Raw genomic sequence first — 27,967 nt, 5'->3', positions numbered from 1 at the left:
TAAATAATGCACTTCTTTGATAGATCGGACATTTACAGACGCGGCGATACCAAATATGTATTTTTATTTTATGATTTAGATTTTTTATTATAGATATGGCAAAAGGAGGGGATTTAAACCTTTATTAATTTTTTGTTTTTTTTAACTGTGAAAAAGTTGCGAAAAAGAAAAACCTATTACAATGTGATATTGGCAGAATCGTACCGGCCTGTAAAATGACTTTATTATTTATACTGCTCAGAGAATGCAGTGAAAAATAAAAAACTGCCAGAATTACAGATTTTGTTAATCTTGCCACTAGAAAAAAAATGTAATAAAAAGCAATAAAATTTTACATGTTCTAAAAATGAGATAAATGAAGACTGGAGTTCATCCCGCTATAAACACGGCCGTCTAGAGCGCTGACAATGGGAAATAACATTATTACGGCTCTTGGAATGTGGCGACACAAAAGCAAACCTTTAAGAAAAAAAATGTTTTAAATGTACAAAAATAGCAAAACATAAAACCTGTATAAACTCGTTATCGCCGGAATCATGTGACTCAGAATAACGTCACACTATTTATTCTGCGCGCTGAACGCCGTAAACATGAAATCCGAAAGACAAATGACAGTTTCTTTTTTTTCCCCAATCTCTCTACAAATGTTTTTACAAAAGTTATACAATACATTATATATACCCAAAAAATGATGCCATCAAAAAGTACAACTTGTCCCGCAAAAAACAAGCCCTCATACGGCCGTATCAGTGGGGAAATGAAAGTTATGGCTCTTGGATCGCGACTGCAAAATTTGTTGAAATTAAATGATTAGACCATTTAAAAGAACCTGCCCTGGTGGGTCTGACAGGGGGGGAAGAAACCCGCCACTCAAGGGGTTAAAGAACCTGCCCTGGTGGGTCTGACAGGGAGGTAAGAAACCCGCCACTCAAGGGGTTAAAGAACCTGCCCTGGTGGGTCTGACAGGGAGGTAAGAAACCCGCCACTCAAGGGGTTAAAGAACCTGCCCTGGTGGGTCTGACAGGGTGGTAAGAAACTCGCCACTCAAGGGGTTAAAGAACCTGCCCTGGTGGATACGACAGGGTGGTAAGAAAGATGCCATGTTCAGTCTGCAGTGACCCAGGACTACAAACCTGGTGATGCGCTATGGCACCTACGATGGGTGAGGCCATGATGTTGGCATGCCGCAGACCTTCAAGAATATAGTACAGGATACAACAATAAGTATGGAGTACTACCATGAAGATGTTTAATTACATGAAAGTTCCTGGGGACGCAGCCTCTACCAGTCAGATTAAGGTCAGGAATGTAGCTTTAAGGTTGCTTTCACATCTGTGTTGGACCCTCCAGCGTAAAATACCAGAGGAAATAGTGCTGCATGGAGGACTATTTTCTCTGCTAAAATGCCAAACATGAATGGAAACCAAGCTGACCCCATTGTAGTCAATGGGGTCCGTTCGGCGCTGCTTGGTTTTGTCATAAGATAAATCCGTTTGGCCAGGAGATTCCCCTTTGTGGACTTATCCGTTCGGTTGTTGCCAACTTTTGGTCCCCTTGTGGATCAACATAGGCCATGCTTCTCTGTTGTGGCCGCTTTCCACAGTCCTGTTCATGTCAACCTTGATTGAGTCTAGCTAGCATGTTTTCTGGCGTCCCCTTCTTCTGGACCCCCCTGACTGGGCCGAGCATTAATGTTGTTTCCAGAGAATTGCCTTGTATGACATGACCAAAGTATGAAAGCCATTGTTTGGTGATTTTGCTTGTGATACTTTTGGTCTGACCCGGTCTAGGATCGCCTTATTTCTGACCATCTCCGTCCATGGTATGCACAGCATACGCCGCCGGCACCACCGCTCAAAGGCCTTGATCCTTCTACTGTCTACTTTCTTGAGTGTCCAGCTTTTGCATATGTAGTTATTGGGAAAATGATTGTGTTGTTGATTGATTATTTGGATCTCTGTTGTAATGCTGATGTCTTTGCTCTTCCTCATCTTCACCATTCCTTGCATTGCACTACGACCAAGGCTGGTTCTACTTTTGAATTCAGGCCCCATTCGTCACTGCGATCGATCTTGGATCAAGAAAACTGAAATCTTGGACTGATTTCATTTCTTTGTTGTCGATTGTTCTGTGGTACAACATTGCTCGCTGTTGTCACCAGCTTTGTTTTCTTAATATTGAAATATGGACCCATGTGTTCGCTTTCTTTGACTCTTTGAATTAGGTATTCAAGGTCCTTTTCATTTTCTGCAGGTACAGTTGTGTCGTCAGCCTATCGAAGATTGTTTCTTCCACCAATTTTCACTCCAATTGGGGATTCATCCAGATTGCATCGCCTTACGATCATTTCGGCATACACGTTGAACAGGGCTGGGATAGAATGCAGCCTTGTTGGACGCCTTTCCTGATTTCAAACCAGTCAGTGTTACCAAAGGCAGTCTTGACTGCGGCTTCTTCTCATAAAGTGATCTTATCAATTCTTCCAGATGCTCTGATCTTCCCAGTTGCTTTAGGCATTTCCACAGCTTGTCATGTTCAACACAGTCAAAAGCTTTGCTTCCATAAAGCACAGGTATATGTCCTTTTGGTGTTCACGTGTCTTCGCCATGACCCAGTGCAAGTTTACGATTCGGTCTCTGGTCCCACGGCCTCTGTAGAACCCAGCTTGAACATCAGGAAGTTCCGCTTCAATAAAGAAGGCCATACGTTTTTGAATTATCTTTAGCAGAATTTTGCTTGCATAATGGAGCGGGAAATGAAAACGCCAGACGCTGATGTGAAAGCAGCCCAAGAAGGACAAAATAGGTCATGTTATGAAATGTTTAAGTGGTCGAAACCTCTTATGGAGTTCAAGTAAAGTTTTTTTCGTTCCCGCCACTCCATACATAACACCGCCAGCTGCTTCACATGGGCACATTTATTGTTGGGTGATCTACACATCACCGGAGAATCACCACATCATTGTGTCTGTGCCAGGTTCAACCTTCTGGCGGGTAGATTGAGAATACAATTGATGAAACTTAACCCATTGTGGGTTTTAGAAGTCCGTTAAAGAAGTAGAACCACAATGATTAGAGAGCGCTCTGGTAACTTTCACAAGTTGTGCCATTTGTATTGATGGACAGAAGCTCGGTGGAGTCAGTGTTGTGCGGCTGACAATGACAAGGCCAGGAAGTTCCCTCCAGAGGTTTGCCATGTGTTCGTCTTCTCCCTGGTCACACATCTACTGAGCTGTCACTCGGTTGACACACCACAAGTTTCCCTTAGCTGCGGTGTGATAGTATTTGGACCCGTTCCCCGGGAGTTTTACACAAAGCAGGCAGGATTGGCGTGGACCACCTACGTCTTGTGGCAGCGATCTCTGGAGCCTGCGGAGAACCAGCTGTGTCATGTGTCACCTCCCTTATAATATGCCGAGGTGTCACGTTGACGCCTCACAGAAGGCTCCTCAATGACTTTACCTGCTATCGGGGCTTCAGATTAAATAAACCAGTCACCGTTAAAAAGCTTCCGACACGCCGCAGGGAAAATGTAATTTACATCTTATTATCTCTGATTATTTACATAACGAAAACCGCGTTGAATGTTCAAACATCCATTTACTTCACAGTCGTTTGCAGAGGACGCTTTGTATACAACATTGATGTAGTCCAGCAGATGGAGTCTGAAGACCGATGCGGAACACGTGTGACTGTACTAATAATGTGCAATCCATGTAGGGTTAATAGCAGCCTGGTATGACCATCCGGTAGGGTTATAAGTGTGCAGTGTGGTCTTGTGATCAGGTGACTGTACCGTTATTACTGTGCCATGTGATCAGGTGACTGTACCGTTATTACTGTGCCATGTGATCAGGTGACTGTACCGTTATTACTGTGTCATGTGATCAGGTGACTGTACCGTTATTACTGTGTCATGTGATCAGGTGACTGTACCGTTATTACTGTGTCATGTGATCAGGTGACTGTACCGTTATTACTGTGCCATGTGATCAGGTGACTGTACCGTTATTACTGTGCCATGTGATCAGGTGACTACTGTTATTACTGTGCCATGTGATCAGGTGACTGTACCGTTATTACTGTGCCATGTGATCAGGTGACTACTGTTATTACTGTGCCATGTGATCAGGTGACTACCGTTATTACTGTGCCATGTGATCAGGTGACTGTACCGTTATTACTGTGCCATGTGATCAGGTGACTGTACCGTTATTACTGTGCCATGTGATCAGGTGACTGTACCGTTATTACTGTGCCATGTGATCAGGTGACTACTGTTATTACTGTGCCATGTGATCAGGTGACTGTACCGTTATTACTGTGCCATGTGATCAGGTGACTGTACCGTTATTACTGTGCCATGTGATCAGGTGACTGTACCGTTATTACTGTGCCATGTGATCAGGTGACTGTACCGTTATTACTGTGCCATGTGATCAGGTGACTACTGTTATTACTGTGCCATGTGATCAGGTGACTACTGTTATTACTGTGCCATGTGATCAGGTGACTGTACCGTTATTACTGTGCCATGTGATCAGGTGACTACCGTTATTACTGTGCCATGTGATCAGGTGACTGTACCGTTATTACTGTGCCATGTGATCAGGTGACTGTACCGTTATTACTGTGCCATGTGATCAGGTGACTGTACCGTTATTACTGTGCCATGTGATCAGGTGACTACTGTTATTACTGTGCCATGTGATCAGGTGACTGTACCGTTATTACTGTGCCATGTGATCAGGTGACTGTACCGTTATTACTGTGCCATGTGATCAGGTGACTGTACCGTTATTACTGTGCCATGTGATCAGGTGACTACTGTTATTACTGTGTCATGTGATCAGGTGACTGTACCGTTATTACTGTGCCATGTGATCAGGTGACTGTACCGTTATTACTGTGCCATGTGATCAGGTGACTGTACCGTTATTACTGTGCCATGTGATCAGGTGACTGTACCGTTATTACTGTGCCATGTGATCAGGTGACTGTACCGTTATTACTGTGCCATGTGATCAGGTGACTACTGTTATTACTGTGTCATGTGATCAGGTGACTGTACCGTTATTACTGTGCCATGTGATCAGGTGACTGTACCGTTATTACTGTGCCATGTGATCAGGTGACTGTACCGTTATTACTGTGCCATGTGATCAGGTGACTACTGTTATTACTGTGCCATGTGATCAGGTGACTACTGTTATTACTGTGCCATGTGATCAGGTGACTACTGTTATTACTCTGCTGTGTGGTCATGTGATCAAGTGACTGTGCATTTAATACTGCGTAATGCGTCATTAGGTGACTGTATGTCATTAGGTGACTGTATGGTCATTACTGTGCAGTGTGGTCATGTGATCAGGTGTCTCTGCAGTGTGGTCTCGTGATCAGGTGACTGTACCGTTATTTCTGTGCAGTGTGGTCATGTGATCAGGGGACTGTACCGTTATTTCTGTGCAGTGTGGTCATGTGATCAGGGGACTGTACCGTTATTTCTGTGCAGTGTGGTCATGTGATCAGGGGACAGTGCAGGTATTACTGTGTAGGGTGGTCATGTGATCAGATGACTACAAAGTCATTACTGCACAGTGCGACCATACTATGGACCTTCAAGCGCTTTATATTCTGATCAGCAGGATCCCTCAGGACCTTTTATAAACTTTTCTTTTCCTCTTCCTTTAGGGTGGAGTAACCGATGACAAAAGCGATGATGGAAGAACCACAAGTACCCTGAGCCTAGGAGTGAACCGGCCCACCATCTCCTGCATCTTTGATTGTCAGTGCATCGTTACATTATTTGTCACCTGACGCTTCATGTTCTAGAAGCTCAATACTAATATGTCATAATTTGTCTAGCAGAATATATATATACACACACACACACACAAAGGCAAAAGTCTGGATACACCTGTTTGGTGTAATTAGGAGAAAAATGATTTTAAATGTATAATAACAATCTTTATTTGTATAGCGCCAAATTATTCCGCAGCACTAAAAACGGCCCACAATATTCCATGTGCGGTCTGATCAGTGACTTGTAAAGAGGAACAATGTTCCCATCATATACCCTTAGAACGCTTTTGATCCACCTCATGATGGTTAAAGTCCCCATAATAATTACCTCATTGTGATTTGCTGTTTCATCTATTTGCCTCAGTAATAGATTTTCAGTGGCTTCTGTTATATTTGGGGTCTATAGAAAACCCCTATGAGGATTTAATAGTTGTTTTTTCCTCCATGTATTTCTACCCATAGAGACTCCACATGTTAATCTCCCAATCATAAATCTTCCTGTAATGTGGCTTTAAACAGAATTTTACGTAAATTCAAGCTCCTCACACTTTGTTTTTTATGATCCCTTCTGAACAGACTGTAACCCTGCAAGTTCACCGCCCAGTCACAGCTTTCATCCAACCAGGTCTCAGTTATTCCCACTATGTCATAGTTTTCCTCAGACATTATTACTTCCAGTTCATCTGCTTTATAGATCTGACGTCTAGCATCAGTCCCCTTATTGGTCCAACTTCTAGCATTAGTCTCCTTATTGGTCAGACTTCTAGCATTAGTCACAATACAGTTTAGTAATAATACATATGTTTCTTATCTCCGCCTAGGCAAATATATATACAGTTAGGGCCAGAAATATTTGGACAGTAACACAATTTTCGCGAGTTGGGCTCGGCATGCCACCGCATTGGATTTGAAATGAAGCCTCTACAACAGAATTCAAGTGCAGATTGTAACGTTTAATTTAAAGGGTTGAACAAAAATATCTGATAGAAAATGTAGGAATTGTAGGAAAATGTAGGAATTGTACACATTTCTTTACAAACACTCCACATTTTAGGAGCTCAAAAGTAATTGGACAAATAAACATAACCCAAACAAAATATATTTTTTTCAATATTTTGTTGCGAATCCTTTGTAGGCAATCACTGCCTTAAGTCTGGAACCCATGGACATCACCAAACGCTGGGTTTCCTCCTTCTTAATGCTTTGCCAGGCCTTTACAGCCGCAGCCTTCAGGTCTTGCTTGTTTGTGGGTCTTTCCGTCTGAAGTCTGGATTTGAGCAAGTGAAATGCATGCTCAATTGGGTTAAGATCTGGTGATTGACTTGGCCATTGCAGAATGTTCCACTTTTTTGCACTCATGAACTCCTGGGTAGCTTTGGCTGTATGCTTGGGGTCATTGTCCATCTGTACTGGGAAGCGCCGTCCGATCAACTTTGCAGCATTTGGCTGAATCTGGGCTGACAGTATATCCCGGTACACTTCAGAATTCATCCGGCTACTCTTGTCTGCTGTTATGTCATCAATAAACACAAGTGACCCAGTGCCATTGAAAGCCATGCATGCCCATGCCATCACGTTGCCTCCACCATGTTTTACAGAGGATGTGGTGTGCCTTGGATCATGTGCCGTTCCCTTTTTTCTTCCCATCATTCTGGTACAGGTTGATCTTTGTCTCATCTGTCCATAGAATACTTTTCCAGAACTGGGCTGGCTTCTTGAGGTGTTTTTCAGCAAATGTAACTCTGGCCTGTCTATTTTTGGAATTGATGAATGGTTTGCATCTAGATGTGAACCCTTTGTATTTACTTTCATGGAGTCTTCTCTTTACTGTTGACTTAGAGACAGATACACCTACTTCCCTGAGAGTGTTCTGGACTTCAGTTGATGTTGTGAACGGGTTCTTCTTCACCACAGAAAGTATGCGGCGATCATCCACCACCGTTGTCTTCCGTGGACGCCCAGGCCTTTTTGAGTTCCCAAGCTCACCAGTGAATTCCTTTTTTCTCAGAATGTACCTGACTGTTGATTTTGCTACTCCAAGCATGTCTGCTATCTCTCTGATGGATTTTTTCTTTTTTTTCAGCCTCAGGATGTTCTGCTTCACCTCAATTGAGAGTTCCTTTGACTGCATGTTGTCTGGTCACAGCAACAGCTTCCAAATCCAAAACCACACACCTGGAATCAACCCCAGACCTTTTAACTACTTAATTGATAACAGGTTAATGAGGGAGACGCCTTCTGAGTTAATTGCAGCCCTTAGAGTCCATTGTCCAATTACTTTTGGTCCCTTGAAAAAGAGGAGGCTATGCATTACAGAGCTATGATTCCTAAACCCTTTCTCCGATTTGGATGTGGAAACTCTCATATTGCAGCTGGGAGTGTGCACTTTCAGCCCATATTATATATATAATTGTATTTCTGAACATGTTTTTGTAAACAGCTAAAATAACAAAACTTGTGTCACTGTCCAAATATTTCTGGCCCTAACTGTATAGTAGCAAGTTGGGGTACACTTGCCTGCGGATCGCCAACCTCTTGCACATGAAAATGGCACACCATACGTGTAGAAACTGCTCAGGAGATGTGGATTTCTTTATCTGGCTCCTGCACCACAAAACAGAGCAATATCATCCAACGACAATATACACCGTCCATATGCACCCCACGTGGGTGTGAGTCCAGGGTTGTCGCCCCTGTCGGACTCTGGCCTCTGCTAGGCCACCAGCCTGCAGCACCTCAGCTCTGCTGCACTGGTCCTCTCTCTGCTGCTTTCTGCACAGCTGCCTCTTTTGTAGCTAACTCTTGCTACAACTAGGGTATTAACCCTCTCTTTCCCTCTTGCAGGTATTAGAATGCCTGACTAGCACACTCTGCAGGCCATTCTGTGTAATGCACCGCTACAATATATATATATTCATAGGAAATAGCTAGCAGTTCAATGGTTAGCGAGCTTAATATTATACCCTAGAATATGCAAGCAGAATGTTGAATTACACTCCCCTGCATCTATGTCATGGGAAACCTGTCTGGGGGGAACACGGGGGCATCATACACTGTTAAGGAAAAGCTACTTGGATAATGAGCACAGTATAAGTGTGGTTTGTTCTCACCTAGTTAGAGGTGACGTGTTTGGTAGCTCCATACACCTGGGGCGTTAACGTGTTAATCATAGTCATTACATACTAACCCAATCATGAGTTGTTATGGTGTTGGGGGCGTACATGTGTATTGATGTGTCATGCCCAAGTATATCTGTACCTTTATGATGTGAATAAAGCAGAAGTGTATTAGAGAACGACCAACACGGAGTCCGACTCAGATACATCTGCATGCATGCTACTTCTCATTATAACCAACTTGGAGCAGGCAGTGAAGTACATGGGATATGATAATTATTCCCATAAGAAGTGTATCCCTACTAACTATTCTACCAGTTCTAGCTGTATTAACCCCTCCCATGACTCCACCCCCATTTCCATTACTTAGTCCCAGGTCACTGTCTACACTGTCTTCCCCTCTATCTCTCTGGTTGCCCCCACCCCCCCCTCCCCAGTCCCTTGTTTAAACACTCCTCCAGCCTTCTAGCCATCTTCTCCCCCAGCACAGCTGCCCCCTTCCCAGGGAGATGCAGCCCACCCCTATGGTAGAACCTGTAGCCAACAGCAAAGTTGGCCCAGTTCTCCAGGAACCCAAATCTCTTCTTTCTGCACCAACTCCGGAGCCACTTGTCTACCTCCCTAATCTGCTGAAGCCTTTCTGGTGTGGCACGAGGTACAGCTAGTATTTCAGAATATAGATACTACTTTGGAGATCCTCGCCCTGAGCTTACATCCTAACTCCCTGACATAGTTTTTAAGGACTTTCCACCTATCTCTAGCTTTGTCGTTTGGTACCCATGTGCACCATGACCACTTGATCCTCACTATCTGCGATATGTCCAACTCGAGCGCCAGAAAGACAACACACCATTCAACGATCCTGGTCTTTGTGGTAGATTGCTCTATCTGTCCCCCTAATAATTGAGTCTCCCACTACCAGAGCTCGTCTAGCCTCTCCTGCGCTCACCCTTCTTACTGGAGTAGACCTCTTCCTGGCGGTCAGAGGGCATGTCGTGCTGCAGCGATGCTGATCCTGTAATGGTATCCCACTCATCTGCCATCTTTGCAAACCAGCTGGGGTGTTCCAGTTCAGGACTAGCCTCCCTGGTTCTCTCCCATTTACTCCTCCTGTCACCCGGCTAGCTGCCTCCTCATTCACCTCCACATCTACCCCAGTGAGTGCCCACTCAGTGAGCAGCAAACTTCTTTCCATAGCGCCAATGGATCTCAGTGTTGCAAGCTGCACATGGGCTTCCAAATGTGCAACATGCTCACATCTTGTACAGCAGTGTGCCCCCTCAAATCATGGATAGAGTGTTTCTGAGGACATTTTAGACAGGATGGATATACCACATGACCCCCTTCCCATTTTAAAAGCCTGAGCTGAATTCAATATGTTGGATTTCAAAATGGCTGTTAAGCGCCTCCTCCACCAATAAATGCCGCCTCCCTTTCAGTTAATACTTTCACACATTGGAAGTCAATGTTCTCCTAATTACAACTGTTATCGTCTGTGTCCAGATTTTTGCCTCTCCTTGTATATGCAGTGTGACCGATCCGAACTTTATTAGCACACTTGTATTTGCTCACAGCAGCGGCTTTGTATGACATAATGTGCTGTTTGCATCTCCCTTACAGATGGGAACAGGTACCATCTACGCTGCTACCTCTACCAGGCCCGCAGCCTCATCGCTATGGACAAGGACAGCTTTTCTGGTAGGACGGCCATTATTGACATGTATTCTGCACAAAAAGCGTAAAATGTGGTTCAGCAGTGGATGCTGTAAGGCGGAGTTCACATCAGGATTCTTTTTTTCTATTCCTACCTAAAAGCAAAATGTGATTGTTCTCAACAAGAGAAACCAAGTAATCTTGTAGATATGAGACCTTTTAATGGCTAACAAAAATACATGATGTTATGGAGAGCTTTCGAATCTGCTTGGGGTTCTTCCTCAGGCTTAGGCTTCGTTCACAAAGTTGCGCAATTTTGTTGTGTTGCTATAATGCTACAAATCGCATGTATGAGAAGCCCATGCTTTCCTATGGGTTACTTTACACATGCGATATTTTGTAGCATGCGACAACCTGACACAAAAACATCGCGGGGCCGGCGATATTCAGGCAACTCGTGAGGTTTTGTAGCCAATGTTTCCCTATGGAGCCTTTCTCTCTGTTGCCTCGCATGTACGAAAACACAGTTTTCGTGCAATGTGATGCAACTTTGACAGTAGGAAATCCTACTGTCAAAGCCTAAACTAAGCCTTAACTGCAGAAAAAAATAAAAATATACATACATCACCCTATAAGTGCTCTCCGACGCTGCTGCAGTTTCTTCCCGGGTCCCGGCACTGTTTCTTTTCATCATCTTCTGGCCGAGGATTGAAAAATCCCTGCCTCCTGGAAGCACTGACTGTGATTGGCTGAGGCTTAGCCAATCACAATCAGCGCTCAATCATTCACAGCCATTCAGTGACTGACATCACTGAATGGCTGTGATTGGTTCATCGAGCACCAGCTGTGATTGGCTGGCGCTCAATCCAATCACAGCGCTTACGTGCTGGAGGCGGGGAAATTCAAAGCCCCGTTTACCAGAGTTAGATGACAGCGGGGAGGAGTACAGAGCAGCCTGCCGCACTGCCGGGGAGACCATCACTTGGGGTACAGACGTTGGCTGCAAGGTAAGTATGCGCCAATACCCCCCCCTGAAAGTAAGACACTGTGCCTCTTTTGGGGCAAAATTGAATATAAGACAGTGTCTTATTTTGGGGGAAACACGGTATTAGAAGTGCAAAGAAAAAACAAAGACAATTAATTCAGAAGGCAAGTTGAGGAGCAAGAGGCACCGATCACAAACTAACATGTTTCTACACATATACACAGAACATGGGAAACAAACATGGAGAATTGGAGCTCCGAACACAGGAAGAGAAATATGATGTCATCGGCATCACGGACATTTGGTGGAATGATACACATGATTGGAATACAAGGCTTGAAGGATACAACTTATTTATAAAAAAAAACGTTTGGCACTGTGTTAGCCAGTAGAGCAATTTGTAATTGTTCTTAGCCCAGGATTTTTGCATACGTGGAATATATGAAAGGTCTGAAGGAGGTCAAGAGGGGTGTCCTCCTCCGAATCATAATCATTTTTTTTTGTCGTTGTTTTAAAACTTCATAAAAATTCTGAACTTGACTTGTAACAATGTTGCCATCCACTGGGTGGTGCTGCATTACCTTCCATGTGCAGGTTGAAGGAGAGCTAAGACACATCATAAAACTGTCCTGAGCTCAGTGGACTGATTTACGATGTATGTCTTTGCTCTGTTTTCTGTTGTTTTAAGTTCTGAGTGCAAAATAGTCTCAAATTTCTGCGTGTGAACATTTATTTAGATCAATAGCAATTTGTTCTCCTCCCCCCCCCCCCCCCTGCATCTGTATGTTATAATTGTGTGCCATCCAAACTAGTTTCATTCGAAGCCTGATGAAGGGGACGAGACATCCCCGAAAGTTGCTGTAACATCATGCATTTTTGTTAGCCATTAAAAGGTATCAAATCTACAAGATTACTTGGTTTCTCTCACTGAAAACAATCACACACTTCTTTATAAGGAACAGACCTAATAAAGGGGAGGAGGTGTTGCATCATATGTTAGGAAAACATTCATCTCCACAGAGATTCAAGCTTCAGAGCTGGGAGTTCTGTAGAAACTGTTTGGGTAAGAATACAAGGAGAGAACAACAGAAAGCACACCATTGTAGGCATTTACTATAGGCCGCCTGGACAAGCAGAAGATATGGAGGAACTCTTTGTACATCAGATGATCAAGCTCTCAGAGAAGCCCAACATGGTGATCATGGGAGATTTTACCCATCCAGACATTTGTTGGGAATCTCTCCGGTAAAAGTAATGGATTTAACAAATTTTTATCCGCTCTTTTTGACAACTTTATCTTCCAGAAGGTAGAAGAGAAAACAAGGGGATCTGCTATCTTGGACCTAATTCTTACCAACGGGGAGGGAATGGTTGAGGAAGTAAGGGTGGCCGGGACCTTAGGAGGCAGACCTCAAGGTTGGATTTCAGAAAAACAGATTTTAATGAGAGGGTAGGAAGAATCTAATGGCTGGAAGTTCTTAAGGACAGAAATGCCCAAGAAGGTTGGGAATATTGTGAAATGAGATTCTCAAAGCACAATCGTTACTAGAGATGAGCGAGCACCAAAATGCTCGGGTGTTCGTTACTCGGGACGAAATTTCCGCGATGCTCGAGGGTTTGTTTCGAGTAACGAACCCCATTGAAGTCAATGGGTGACCTGAGCATTTTTGTATATCGCCGATGCTTGCTAAGGTTTCCATTTGTGAAAATCTGGGCAATTCAAGAAAGTGATGGGAACGACACAGCAACGGATAGGGCAGGCGAGGGGCTACATGTTGGGCTGCACCTCAAGTTCCCAGGTCCCACTAGTAAGCCACAATAGCGGCAGGAGTGCCCCCCCCTCCCAACAATTTTTACTTCTGAAAAACCCTCATTAGCAATGCATACCTTAGCTAAGCACCACACTACCTCCAACAAAGCACAATCACTGCCTGCATGACACTCCGCTGCCACTTCTCCTGGGTTACATGCTGCCCAACCCCCCCGCACGACCCAGTGTCCACAGCGCACACCAAAGTGTCCCTGCACAGCCTTCAGCTGCACTCATGCCACGCCACACTCATGTCTATTTATAAGTGCATCTGCCATGAGGAGGAACCGCAGGCACACACTGCAGAGGGTTGGCACGGCTAGGCAGCGACCCTCTTTAAAAGGGGCGGGGCGATAGCCCACAATGCTGTACAGAAGCAATGAGAAATCCAATCCTGTGCCACCTCCATCTGGAGCTGCACACGTGGGCATAGCAATGGGGAACCTATGTGCCACACACTATTCATTCTGTCAAGGTGTCTGCATGCCCCAGTCAGACCGCGGTTTTTTATAAATAGTCACAGGCAGGTACAACTCCGCAATGGGAATTCCGTGTGCACCCACAGCATGGGTGGCTCCCTGGAACCCACCGGCGGTACATAAATATATCCCATTGCATTGCCCATCACAGCTGAGGTAATGTCATGTTAAATGCAGGTGGGCTTCGGCCCACACTGCATGCCCCAGTCAGACTGGGGTTCTTTAGAAGTGGACACATGCAGTTACAACTCCGTGTGGACCGACAGCATGGGTGGGTCCCAGGAAGCCACCGGTGGTACACAAACATTTATCCCATTGCATTGCCCATCACAGCTGAGGTAATGTCATGTTAAATGCAGGTGGGCTTCGGCCCACACTGCATGTCCCAGTCAGACTGGGGTTCTTTAGAAGTGGACACATGCAGTTACAACTCCCTGTGGACCCACAGCATGGGTGGCTCCCTGGAACCCACCGGCGGTACATAAATATATCCAATTGCAGTGCCCAGCACAGCTGAGGTAACGTCAGCTTTAATGCAGGTGGGCTAAAAATTAATTGGATTACACTGTAGGCGAGGGCCCCAAAAAATTGGTGTACCAACAGTACAAATGTACTTCAGAAAAATTGCCCATGCCCAACTAAGAGGGCAGGTGAAACCCATTAATCGCTTTGGTTAATGTGGCTTAATTGGTAACTAGGCCTGGAGGCAGCCCAGTTAAAATAAAAATTGGTTCAGGTGCAAGTTTCAACGCTTTATTGAATTGAGAATTGAAACGTATAAACATTGTTTACAAAAGTAATATGACTGAGCCTTGTGGGCCTAAGAAAAATTGCCCGTTCGGCGTGATGAGGCTTTGTTCATCTTTATGAGTGTAAGCCTGTCGGCACTGTTGGTTGACAGGCGGGTACGCTTATCTGTGATGATTCCCAAAGCCGCACTAAACACCCTCTCCGACAAGACGCTAGCCGCAGGACAAGCAAGCACCTCCAGGGCATACAGCGCGAGTTCAGGCCACGTGTCCAGCTTCAACACCCAGTAGTTGTAGGGGGCAGAGGCGTCACGGAGGACGGTCGTGCGATCGGCTACGTACTCCCTCACCATCCTTTTACAGTGCTCCCGCTGACTCAGCCTTGACTGGGGAGCTGTGACACAGTCTTGGTGGGGAGCCATAAAGCTGTCAAAGGCCTTAGAGAGTGTTCCCCTGCCTGTGCTGTACATGCTGCCTGATTTCCGCGCCTCCCCTGCTACCTGGCCCTCGGAACTGCGCCTTCTGCCACTAGCGCTGTCGCATGGGAATTTTACCATCAGCTTGTCCGCCAGGGTCCTGTGGTATAGCATCACCCTCGAACCCCTTTCCTCTTCGGGTATGAGAGTGGAAAGGTTCTCCTTATACCGTGGGTCGAGCAGTGTGTACACCCAGTAATCCGTAGTGGCCAGAATGCGTGTAACGCGAGGGTCACGAGAAGGGCATCCTAACATGAAGTCAGCCATGTGTGCCAGGGTACCTGTACGCAACACATGGCTGTCCTCACTAGGAAGATCACTTTCAGGATCCTCCTCCTCAGGCCATACACGCTGAAAGGATGACAGGCAAGCAGCATGGGTACCCTCAGCAGTGGGCCAAGCTGTCTCTTCCCCCTCCTCCTCATGCTCCTCCACCTCCTCCTCCTCCTCCTCAACGCGCTGAGATATAGACAGGAGGGTGCTCTGACTATCCAGCGACATACTGTCTTCCCCCGCCTCCATTTCCGAGCGCAAAGCGTCTGCCTTTATGCTTTGTAGGGAACTTCTCAAGAGGCATAGCAGAGGAATGGTGATGCTAATGATTGCAGCATCGCCGCTCACCATCTGGGTAGACTCCTCAAAGTTTCCAAGGACCTGGCAGATGTCTGCCAACCAGGCCCACTCTTCTGTAAAGAATTGAGGAGGCTGATTCCCACTGCGCCACCCATGTTGGAGTTGGTATTCCACTATAGCTCTACGCTGCTCATAGAGCCTGGCCAACATGTGGAGCATAGAGTTCCACCGTGTGGGCACGTCGCACTGCAGTCGGTGCACTGGCAGATTAAACCGATGTTGCAGGGTGCGCAGGGTAGCAGCGTCCGTGTGGGACTTGCGGAAATGTGCGCAGAGCCGGCGCACCTTTCCGAGCAGGTCTGACAAGCGAGGGTAGCTTTTCAGAAAGCACTGAACCACCAAATTAAAGACGTGGGCCAGGCATGGCACGTGCGTGAGGCTGCCGAGCTGCAGAGCCGCCACCAGGTTACGGCCGTTGTCACACACGACCATGCCCGGTTGGAGGCTCAGCGGTGCAAGCCAGCGGTCGGTCTGCTCTGTCAGACCCTGCAGCAGTTCGTGGGCCGTGTGCCTCTTCTCTCCTAAGCTGAGTAGTTTCAGCACGGCCTGCTGACGCTTGCCCACCGCTGTGCTGCCGTGCCGCACGACACCGACTGATGGCGACGTGCTGCTGCTGACACATCTTGATTGCGAGACAGAGGTTGCGTAGGAGGAGGAGGAGGAGGGTGGTTTAGTGGAGGAAGCATACACCGCCGCAGATACCACCACCGAGCTGGGGCCCGCAATTCTGGGGGTGGGTAGGACGTGAGCGGTCCCAGGCTCTGACTCTGTCCCAGCCTCCACTAAATTCACCCAATGTGCCGTCAGGGAGATATAGTGGCCCTGCCCGCCTGTGCTTGTCCACGTGTCCGTTGTTAAGTGGACCTTGGCAGTAACCGCGTTGGTGAGGGCGCGTACAATGTTGCAGGAGACGTGGTCGTGCCGGGCTGGGACGCCACATCGGGAAAAGTAGTAGCGACTGGGAACCGAGTAGCGCGGGGCCGCCGCCATCATGCTTTTGAAAGCCTCCGTTTCCACAAGCCTATACGGCAGCATCTCCAGGCTGATCAATTTGGCTATGTGCACGTTTAAAGCTGGAGCATGTGGGTGCGTGGCGGCGTACTTGCGCTTGCGCTCAAACACTTGCGCTAGCGACGGCTGGACGGTGCGCTGAGAGACATTGGTGGATGGGGCCGAGGACAGCGGAGGTGAGGGTGTGGGTGCAGGCCAGGAGATGGTAGTGCCTATGTCCTGAGAGGGGGGTTGGATCTCAGTGGCAGGTTGGGGCACAGGGGGAGAGGCAGTGGTGCAAACCGGAGGCGGTGAACGGCCTTCGTCCCACCTTGTGGGGTGCTTGGCCATCATATGTCTGCGCATGCTGGTGGTGGTGAGGCTGGTGGTGGTGGCTCCCCGGCTGATCTTGGCGCGACAAAGATTGCACACCACTGTTCGTCGGTCGTCTGCACTCTCAGTGAAAAACTGCCAGACCTTTGAGCACCTCGGCCTCTGCAGGGTGGCATGGCGCGAGGGGGCGCTTTGGGAAACAGTTGGTGGATTATTCGGTCTGGCCCTGCCTCTACCCCTGGCCACCGCACTGGCTCTTCCAACCTGCCCTGCTGCTGCACTTGCCTCCCCCTCTGAAGACCTGTCCTCAGTAGGCTTAGCAAACCAGGTGGGGTCAGTCACCTCATCGTCCTGCTGCTCTTCCTCCGAATCCTCTGTGTGCTCCTCCCTCGGACTTACTCCAATTACTACTACCTGAGTGATAGACAACTGTGTCTCATTGTCATCGTCCTCCTCACCCACTGAAAGCTCTTGAGACAGTTGCCGGAAGTCCCCAGCCTCATCCCCCGGACCCCGGGAACTTTCCAAAGGTTGGGCATCGGTCACGACAAACTCCTCCGGTGGGAGAGGAACCAGTACTGCCCATTCTGGGCAGGGTGCCCGGGAACAGTTCCTGGGAGTCTGCCTGCTCCTCAGAATGTGTCATTGTAATGGAGTGAGGAGGCTGGGAGGAAGGAGGAGCAGCAGCCAGAGGATTCAGAGTTGCAGCAGTGGACGGCGCAGAACTCTGGGTGGTCGATAGATTGCTGGATGCACTTTCTGCCATCCACGACAGGACCTGCTCACGCTGCTCATTTTCTAATAAAGGTCTACTGCGTGGACCCATTAATTGTGAGATGAATGTGGGGACGCCAGAAACGTGCCTTTCTCCTAATCCCGCAGCAGTCGGCTGTGATACACCTGGATCAGGAGCTCGGCCTGTGCCCACACCCTGACTTGGGCCTCCGCGTCCTCGCCCGCGTCCACGTCCTCTAGGCCTACCCCTACCCCTCAGCATGGTGTATTACCAGTAGTGCAGAAACAGAACGCTGTAATTAAATGTGCCGCTTATTGGCCTGTGGTTGGAGGCTGACTTCGCTTACGGAACGCACAGCAGAGCCAGGAAAGAATTTTGCGCAAGCCCGCTGTAACACTTAGCTGGCTGCGTATTAATTAGGACTACTACCCCCAGCAGAGACGCAGTACAGTCAGGATGGTCACAGGCAGCCCAAATATATTTTTTAGCCCAAATTTTTTTGGAAAAGCCCACTGCCTATATAGACAGTATATGTCTTTCACATTTTTCACTGTCCCTGCCTCAGCACTACTGGCCCTATACTATGTAAAATTACTGCAGACTGTTTCCCTCTGGACAGGATGACAGCAATGATGTAACGGGCAATGCAGAGCCAGGAAAGAATTTTGCGCAAGCCTGCTGTAACACTTAGCTGGCTGCGTATTAATTAGGACTACTACCCCCAGCAGAGACGCAGTACAGTCAGGACGGTCACAGGCAGCCCAAATATATTTTTTGTCCCAAATTTTTTTGGAAAAGCCCACTGCCTATATAGACAGTATATGTCTTTCACGTTTTTCACTGTCCCTGCCTCAGCACTACTGGCCCTATACTATGTAAAATTACTGCAGACTGAGGACGCAATGCTCTGCACGGCCGATATACGGAAAAAAAAAAAAAAGGTGCAACACTGCAAAAAGCAGCCTCAACAGTACTGCACACAGTCAGATGTGGCCCTAAGAAGGACCGTTGGGGTTCTTGAAGCCTAAAATGACTCCTAACGCTCTCCCTATAGCAGCTCCGGCATCAGCAGCACTTTCCCTGATCCCAGAATGCATCTGTGGCGAGCCGCGGGAGGGGCCGATTTATATACTCAGGTGACACCTGATCTCGCCAGCCACTCACTGCAGGGGGGTGGTATAGGGCTTGAACGTCGCAGGGGGAAGTTGTAATGCCTTCCCTGTCTTTCTATTGGCCAGAAAAGCGCGCTAACGTCTCAGAGATGAAAGTGAAAGTAACTCGAACATCGCATGGTGCTCGCCTCTAGTAACGAGCATCTCGAACACGCTAATACTCGAATGAGCATCAAGCTCGGACGAGTACGTTCGCTCATCTCTAATCGTTACCAATCCCTAAAAAGAAGGAAGAATGGGGAGCATTTACAGAGACCAGGATGGATGAACACAGAACTTGCACACATGTTACAGAGGAAGACAAATATGTTTATTAAATGTAAAGAGGGGGGAATATCTAAAGAAGAATATAATGGGGTCTGCAGAAACTGTAGGGCAAGTGTCAGAAAAGCTAAAGCTGATAATGAATTGAGGCTTGCAACAGAGGCCACAAGCAATAAAAAAGGATTTTAGGGGTCAAAAGCAAAAGAAAAGTCAAAGATGCTATTGGAAGCTTTCAAGATGAAAATGGTGAATTGGTTAAAATGATGTTGAGAAGGCTGAACTTTTAAATTCCTATTTTGTATCTGTTTTCTTTCACAAAGTAGATGGAACATCAGCTGATCTTCCTGGTGCTATTGGGGGAATAAAAGAATACAGGCTATCTGTAAGCAGAGAGATGGTGAGGGAACACTTAGCTAACTTAGATGAATTCAAGTCTCAAGGTCTAGATAAATTACATCCTAGTATACTAAAGGAAGCAGCGGGGGTAATTGCTGAACCACTCGCCATAATCTTTGAAAATTCCTGGAGAACAGGATAAGTCCCAGAAGATTGGAAAAGGGCAAATGTTGTCCCTATCTTCAAAAAAGGAGAGAAGGTGGATCCAGGAAACTACAGGCCTGTGAACCTGACTTATATACTGGGAAAGATCTTTGAACAAATTATTAAACAGTATGTATGCAAGTACTTGGATGAGAATGGAGTAATTAACCAGAGCTGGCATGGGTTTGTAACAAACAAGTCATGCCAGACTAATCTAATTTCCTTCTATGACAGACTCACCGACTGGGTTGATTAGGGAAATGCGGGGAATATAGTATTTCTTGACTTTAGTAAAGCATTTGACAAAGTATCTCATACCATGACCAAATATGGGATTGACAAGGCAACTGTTAGATGGATTCACAACTGGCTGAGTGATCGTACTCAAAGAGTGGTCATAAATGGCTGCACAGTGGAAGAATGTATCAAGTGGAGTACCACAAGGCTCTGTCCTAGGCCCAGTGTTGGTCAACATTTTTATAAATGATCTGGAGGAGCTAGGAGGGATAGCTAACACTAGGGAAGAATGAGCGTATTTAAAAAGATCTAGAAAAGCTTGAACAGTGAGCGGCAACTAACAGAATGGTATTTAACAAGGAGAAATGCAAAGTCCTACATCTGGGCAAGAAAAATGAAAAAGCACACACAGAATGGGAGGAATTGGGCTAAGCAGCACATGTTAAAAAGACTTGAGTATACTAATAGATGATAGACTGAACATGAGTCAACAATGTGATGCAGCAGCCAAAAAGGCAAATGCAATTCTGGGATCTATTAAGAGAAGCATAGAGTCTAGATCATGTGAGGTCATTATCTACCTCTACTCTTCCTTAGTCAGACCTCATCTGGAATACTGGGTCCAGTTCTGGGCACCCCACTTTAAAAAAGGAATCGACAAACTGGAGCAAGTTCAGAGAAGAGTTACCAAGATGGTGAGCAGTCTCCAATTAATAGAGGGATCAGCCCTATTCTCATCTGCACAAGGAAAGACCAGAAGCAATGGGATGAAACTGAAAGGGAGGAGACACATTAGTTATTAGACAGTGAGGGGAATCAATGATTGGAACAGGTTGCCATAGGAGGTGGTGAATTCTCCTTCAATAGAAATCTTCAGAGGCCAGAGAAATATCTGTCTGGGATGATTTAGTGAATCTTGCATTGAGCAGGGAGGTTAGACCCGATGACCCTGGAGGGCCCTTCTATGATAATTTATAGTTAACACAAGATCCACCATTCACAATAGGTGATGTCACAGCTCCCTTCCTCACCTCCCTGCACACTGACCACTAGGCTTATAAAAGTCTCACTTTTCCCCCTCTGCATAGGTAACAAGAGTATGCCCACAATACTCTCCCATAGAAGCTAATATGTGAGGCTCACAACTCGCCCCCTCCTCTCCCTGAACAGGTTACAGAATATATGCACAGCGCTCTCACATAGAAGTGTAGGTGATGAACATCGTACACCTCCTCCCCTCCCTGCACAGGTGACAAGCATGCCCACAGCAATCTCTCATAGAAGTCTATGGGTGATGGTCACAGCTCACTTTCCCTTGCACAGCTAACAGGATATTCCCACAACACTCTTCCCTAGAAGTCAACATGTGATGGTCCCAGCTCCCCTCCTCCCTCCTGTCCTCTCCACAATATGTTTGTGGAACTCCTGGGGTATCAGGTATAACAAGGCTGGATCTGTATGAAAATTGGGCAAATGTCCTAATCGATCAATTTTTATGTTACCTTCCTGTGAAGTGATGTACAGTCAATCTCTGCATAGATCATATGAGGGAGGGGATATCACTTATACCAGTAGTGGTCAGTAAGATCATTCAATCCCAAAGGGCTGTAAAACAAACATTCAGAAGTTGTTACTGTGTGTCTATTTCCTTGTTACTGGGAATAAACAACTGTATAAATGACAGTGTGAGGTTTGGTCATCTTGTCAGTAACATTACCTTTTTGTTGTAGACCCCTATGCCATTGTATCCTTCCTGCATCAAAGCCAGAAGACTGTGGTTGTGAAAAGCACCTTGAATCCCACCTGGGACCAGACCCTAATCTTTCATGAGATAGAAATTTTCGGGGACCCTACTACTGTGGCTGAATTTCCACCCAATATTGTGGTGGAAATTTATGATCATGACACCTACGTGAGTTACCATTTTATCAACATGTCTCATGACACAGGAGACCAAATAGTCCATATTGTCTAGGGAAAGGTCTTCTGGCTCAATGATTGGATAGCCAGTAAACATTACCCCTACAAGAATGAGCTTGACCAAAAAGTTGACATCAATTACAGAAAATGTCCATACTTATTATCAAAAATGTTTTTAATTACTGCAAAAGTTCAAGATCAACCAGTAGTCGTCAACAGAAATTCCACCAACTTCCTGCTTGGTTCATAGATGTTTATGCAGTGTCTGTGAACAGCTCAATGTCAGAAAGAGAATCAATTGACACCACCTATCTAGACAGTCATCCATAGAGCTATTACAGCTGTACACTATGTTGACAGAAGTGCTGGGACGCACGTTGAAAGTAATGAAATTGGATTTCATTCACATTTTCCAATATGGTGTTGGGTTGCCCATGACCTCAATGACTGCAGTAACCCTCCTAGCAATTATTTCCACAAAATTCCCATAGATGTTTGAAGGGATTTGCCTCAATTTCTTGAGGAGAGCATTAGATAGTGATGTGGGGATGATGGACGTGCATGGATATGGTGTTCTAGTTCGTCCCAAAGATGCTTGATGGGATTAGACACAATTTTTTTTTTAAATATTCTACTCCTTACAAGCCTCAACACTGTGTGCTGTACGACTTGGTGCTCAGCCATGTAGGTAGTGACACAGAGCTGTACCAGAGTATTACCACAGGGTAGGTGATGCCACGTTGTTCAGATTGTCTCAGTACCCATTAGCATTGAGGGTGGGCTTCACTATAACCAATGACCCTGGTCCTTCCCAGCAGAAACCCGTTCACACCATAACAGAAACTCCTCCAAACTTCGCTGTTGGAATGATGCGGTTTAGTTGAAACCGCTCTCCAGGCAAGCGCAACACCCAAGTGCGGCCATCCAATTCAGCTGACCGCAACACTTGCTTCCACTCATTTACTGCCTGATGCTCCAAGCCCCATCACAAGCACTTCTGTGCATTCACAGCTGTGATGTTGGGCTTGGGTGCAGCCACTCGTCCATGCTAACCCTTCACTTGCAGTTCTGTATGGATAGTTCTGGTGCTGGTGGATCTTCCAATGGCCTGTGAGACCTCCTGAGTGAGTGTTTCAGCAGAAGATATGCGTGATGCCTTCACAGCTCGTACAAGGCTTCGTTGTCCACGTTCTGTCAGTTTACGAGGTCTCCATGAATGTGGCTGCACTGCACACAACGAATGGCCTCCATCTACCAATAACATGGCCAACAGTGGACTCTGGAACATCCAGTAGCTGCGATGTCCGTACTAATTGATGGTGACATCCCACCACCAGACCCCGTTGTCAGCTCTACATCTGGGGGCATCTGATGGTGTCTGTACTGGGATATGCTTGTGTAATAGGCTCATTTATACCTAATGCTCACACACCCAATCTACATGTCCCCTTCACTTGACAGTGCAGGATTGGTGGGGGACCTAGTAGTTTTATCAACATAGCGCACATTGCCATCTGTGGCGCTGGTCAGTGTGCAGTTGAGTACGTAGTACTTAGATTGAAATGATTTGACCTTCTTCTGATTACAAATGTCACATTACATAGGGCGCTGATGAATTCATGGGACGTTGTATTTGTAAACCCAGCCTGGAACGTTCTCCAAGGCTGTCCTGGTATCCAATCATGATGGGAGAGAAGAACACAGGAGAACTGCTAGCTGCGTTTGAGCTCATCCAAAGAGAAAAGGTAAATATGTCAAATTGAATCTTTCAACTGATCATACGAGTCTCGATACCTTTGTGGTTCGGGGGCTCTGGTGTTTGGAAAGTGGAGCTGACCCAGAAGTCAACACCTTTCTACAAATCACTCCAGTAGTTCTCAGAATACAATTTGATATTAACACTGGAGGGAAGTTTACGGCTGTCTAAGATTCCACTTGTCCAGAGCTGAGCATATTGCATTGCTGTAGGTTCACACATTTAAGATCCTTAGAGACGGAGAGATTGCCCAGTGTCTAGACCCGTCCTGCCAGCTGGTTATTAAAGCATATTGACATTGGCTGCTTTCACTAGTCTACTGGCTGCAAAATGCAGCAAGGAAAATGTAGGGTAGGCGAACGAAGACATAGAAAATAGAACATTATTGGAAATTATATGAAAATACATATTTTATATATAAAAACAACATCCTGCAGTCTGGAGCAATACTGGGTATGACTGTTGATGAAAGACATTGCCTATTACATCATCATGAAGTCATAAGAACCTGGTGTGCTCACATCTGCGGGGTGGTTGATAAAGTAGAAATGTTGCTGCAAAATGCATGACAATCATATAGAGGATTGATGACCAGTGGCGGTGATGGCCAGTGGCGGTGATGGCCAGTGACGGTGATGGCCAGTGACGGTGATGACCAGTGACGGTGATGGCCAGTGGCGGTGATGGCCAGTGGCGGTGATGACCAGTGGCGGTGATGACCAGTGACGGTGATGGCCAGTGGCGGTGATGGCCAGTGGCGGTGATGACCAGTGGCGGTGATGACTAGTGAGATTGATAACCAGTGACGGCGATGACTAGTAGAAGTCATTACCAGTGACATTGATGACCAGTGGCAGTTCTGACCAGTGACGGTGATGACCAGTGACGGTGATGACTAGTGAGATTGATGGCCAGTGGCGGTGATGGCCAGTGGCGGTGATGACCAGTGGCGGTGATGACCAGTGGCGGTGATGACCAGTGGCGGTGATGACTAGTGAGATTGATAACCAGTGACGGCGATGACTAGTAGAAGTCATTACCAGTGACATTGATGACCAGTGGCAGTTCTGACCAGTGGTGGTGGTGGCCAGTGGCAGTGATGACCATGTAACACACAAGTTAGATATAACTATATCCTGTGAGTGACTGCCATAGGTGACAACGACCCATGCGTGCGATAGTGCAGGGAAATGGCAAACTACTAGAGATGAGCGAACGTATTCGGTAAGGCCGATTTCGCAATCGAGCACCGCGATTTTCGAGTACTTCACTACTCGGGTGAAAAGTACTCGGGGGCGCTGTGGGTGAGCGGGGGGTTGCAGAGGGGAGTGGGGGGGAGAGGGAGAGAGCTCCCACCTGTTCCGCGCTGCTACCCCCCGCTCCACAACGCCATGCCCCGCCCCCCGGCAACCCCGAGTACTTTTCACCCGAGTAGTGAAGTACTCGAAAATCGCGGTGCTCGATTGCGAAATCGGCCTTACCGAGTACGTTCGCTCATCTCTACTAACTACCCAAGCATATGGCTGGAGTTGGAAGGGTGTAGTGCATGGACCTGTCATGGTGTCACTTACCAACTCCTAGTCCCGGAAGGACTTACTGCAGCATAGGATAGGGTCTGTAGTTCTCAGGATGGGGGTGGGGTGGGGTTAGTAGCTGTCAGTTCGTGACGCCATCGTTCCACACACCGGGATTTATACACAGCGGATTAATAACACCGGACAAGTGTATCGGACCTCGGGTCCTCCAGAATGGTAGAGGCCCAGTAAAGCTTTACTAGTGACTTTTAAACACGGTACAAACAACTTCAGCAGGCAGGGTTTACAGTGCAGGCAGATTAGTATTATTCAAATATAATGGTGCCCTCATGCGCCTCTCTGGTGGCAAAGCCTCAGATGGAAGATGGGCGCTCCTCAGCAGACAAGATGGATCTCCTCTTCTGGAACCCAATCACTCATACTTATAGGTTCATCCACACCACGTCACATGACCCTGTAAGACAGATACATCACACATGCAGCAAAGCTCACAGGCAAGGATTTTAATGGAGTTAACCCTTCAGACGCTGCAGCTGTGCAACACACATACAGAAAATAGACATGACAGCTTTGCACAGTGCCTTCTCATGAGACAATACATGTATGACAATTATGGAGGGGTCCAGGATGATGTTTGGGGACACTACAACCAGTGGCAGTGATGACCAGTGACCGTGATGTACTAGACTGTATTAAAATCAAAGAGCAGTTCTGTCCACCAACATACACCACATGTTTCTTCCTCCTCTATCCAAGTATTACTATTCTTCTTAAGGAGAGATTATTATTTCTCTTCTGGCAGCAGGATGCGGTGTCTGGAATGAGGATATGGCTGATCTGTGGAGGAGAATATGGCTCACATGCTGTGAATGAGGATATGGCTGACCTTCTGTAGATGATGTTATGTCTGACCTTCTGCGGATGAGGATATGGTTTATCTTCTGTGGATGAAGATATGGTTTATCTTCTGTGGATGAGGATATGGTTTATCTTCTGTGGATGAGGATATGGCTGACCTTCTGTGGATGAGGATATGGTTTATCTTCTGTGGATGAGGATATGGTTTATCTTCTGTGGATGAGGATATGGCTGACCTTCTGTGGATGAGGATATGGTTTATCTTCTGTGGATGAGGATATGGTTTATCTTCTGTGGATGAGGATATGGCTGACCTTCTGTGGATGAGGATATGGCTGACCTTCTGTGGATGAGGATATGGTTTATCTTCTGTGGATGAGGATATGGTTTATCTTCTGTGGATGAGGATATGGCTGACCTTCTGTGGATGAGGATATGGTTTATCTTCTGTGGATGAGGATATGGTTTATCTTCTGTGGATGAGGATATGGCTGACCTTCTGTGGATGAGGATATGGTTTATCTTCTGTGGATGAGGATATGGTTTATCTTTTGTTATAGCGCATTAGTTGCATCTGGCGATGCCTCCGTGCTCCAGATGTAAATGTACGTCTGCTTCAAGCAGGAGTTCGTTGTTACCAATCGGCAATAACCACATATGGATTACTGTTAATTGCTGGTCTATAATTGGGCTGGCCATTGTCTCAGCCACAGACAGCCGCAGTGTGTACAGCAGTCATCAGTCTTCACGGTGACAGCAGATAAAGCTGAAACTGAACTGAGAAATATTTAACCTGTTCATTTTGTGTCTTCTAGCCGGCGCTGCATCACATCCCTGGGCTGGAGGTAAGTCGTACCGCAATGGAAGAACTGACAATACTGCAGGCATCATATATGTATAATATAGTATATATACACTGAATGGCCACTTTATTAGACCCCTAACTAGTAGTGTGTTGGACCGCAGTAATCTGTTGTGGTGTAGATGCCACTCGGTGATGAACTTGTTCTGCAGGGATACCGCCCCCTGTGGACAGGAAGCTTCTTGTAGTTGCCGCAGATTAGATGGCGGTGCTGACATGTTCTGACCAGCTGACAGAAGGGGTCAGCGATTCATGCTGCTTGTGCCAAATTCTGACCTCCGATCAGCAACAGAAATCTGGACCCATCCGACCAGGAGATGTTTCTCCGCTGCTCAGTGATACAAGTTTTGCGCTCTTTTGACCGCTGGAGTCACCTTTCTGTTTCTCTTAGACATAATGGTGCTGGACCTGGCCGTCTGCTGTTATAGCATCCGTGCGGAGGAACGGCGAGTTGTGCGTCCGGACACGTTAGTTGGAGCTCCAGCGTTGTATTCAGCTGACTGTGTTGCCTGTTGATCAGAACAATTCCGTACATCCTCCTCCGACCCCTTTCAGTGATGAGTTGTTTCCGTCCGCAGGATCCACTTTCGATGGATGTTTTCCTTGATCACGCCATTCTCTGTATACTCCCCACACTATTACACGAGAGAACAACCCACCGCGGTTGCGGTGAGACCCCGGCTAGTCTAGCACCGATGACCGGCCTCGTTAGAAGTCGCTCCAATCGCTGGATCTTCCCATCTAATGTGGATTCACAGAAACTGATCGGCAGAAATCCTGTGTGAATATGAACCCAATTCTTTTGAATGGAGTCATATTCAGAAGCGATGATTTCCCGCAGTCGTGGCATGCTCTAGCTTTTTACGTTCCTCGGAATGCATCACTCATTGATTTAAATGGGACCCTTAATGCCTCTCATGGCTCTCTGCAGGCTGTGTGATATACACGCGAGTGCGATGCGAGGTTTCCCATTGAAATCAGTGGGAAACACTTTCGATCCTCTATTGCGTGTGAATCTCACTCAAGAAGATTGGACCTTCACAGGTCCGAACGCCTTGCATC

At 46.6% G+C, this 27,967-nt stretch overlaps 1 protein-coding gene across 6 annotated transcripts in view; it reads left to right on the top strand.

The window, feature by feature from the left end:
* DYSF (dysferlin) overlaps nucleotides 1–27,967 on the top strand; it is a 419,332-nt gene that overhangs the window by 280,544 nt on the left and 110,821 nt on the right. For all 6 annotated transcript variants that reach the window (XM_066572850.1, XM_066572852.1, XM_066572851.1 and 3 more), the window contains 5 exons: nucleotides 5,691–5,784; nucleotides 10,538–10,615; nucleotides 21,705–21,886; nucleotides 23,499–23,639; nucleotides 26,859–26,888. In XM_066572850.1, the coding sequence (XP_066428947.1) occupies nucleotides 5,691–5,784; nucleotides 10,538–10,615; nucleotides 21,705–21,886; nucleotides 23,499–23,639; nucleotides 26,859–26,888 (525 nt within the window). The remainder of the gene's footprint in view (nucleotides 1–5,690; nucleotides 5,785–10,537; nucleotides 10,616–21,704; nucleotides 21,887–23,498; nucleotides 23,640–26,858; nucleotides 26,889–27,967) is intronic.

The sequence above is a fragment of the Eleutherodactylus coqui genome, chromosome 7 (assembly GCF_035609145.1).
Source record: "Eleutherodactylus coqui strain aEleCoq1 chromosome 7, aEleCoq1.hap1, whole genome shotgun sequence".
In the NCBI taxonomy this organism is placed as follows: Eukaryota; Metazoa; Chordata; class Amphibia; order Anura; family Eleutherodactylidae; genus Eleutherodactylus; species Eleutherodactylus coqui.
Note: the sequence above shows the minus strand (reverse complement) of the source record. Positions and strands in the feature narration are given on the sequence as shown.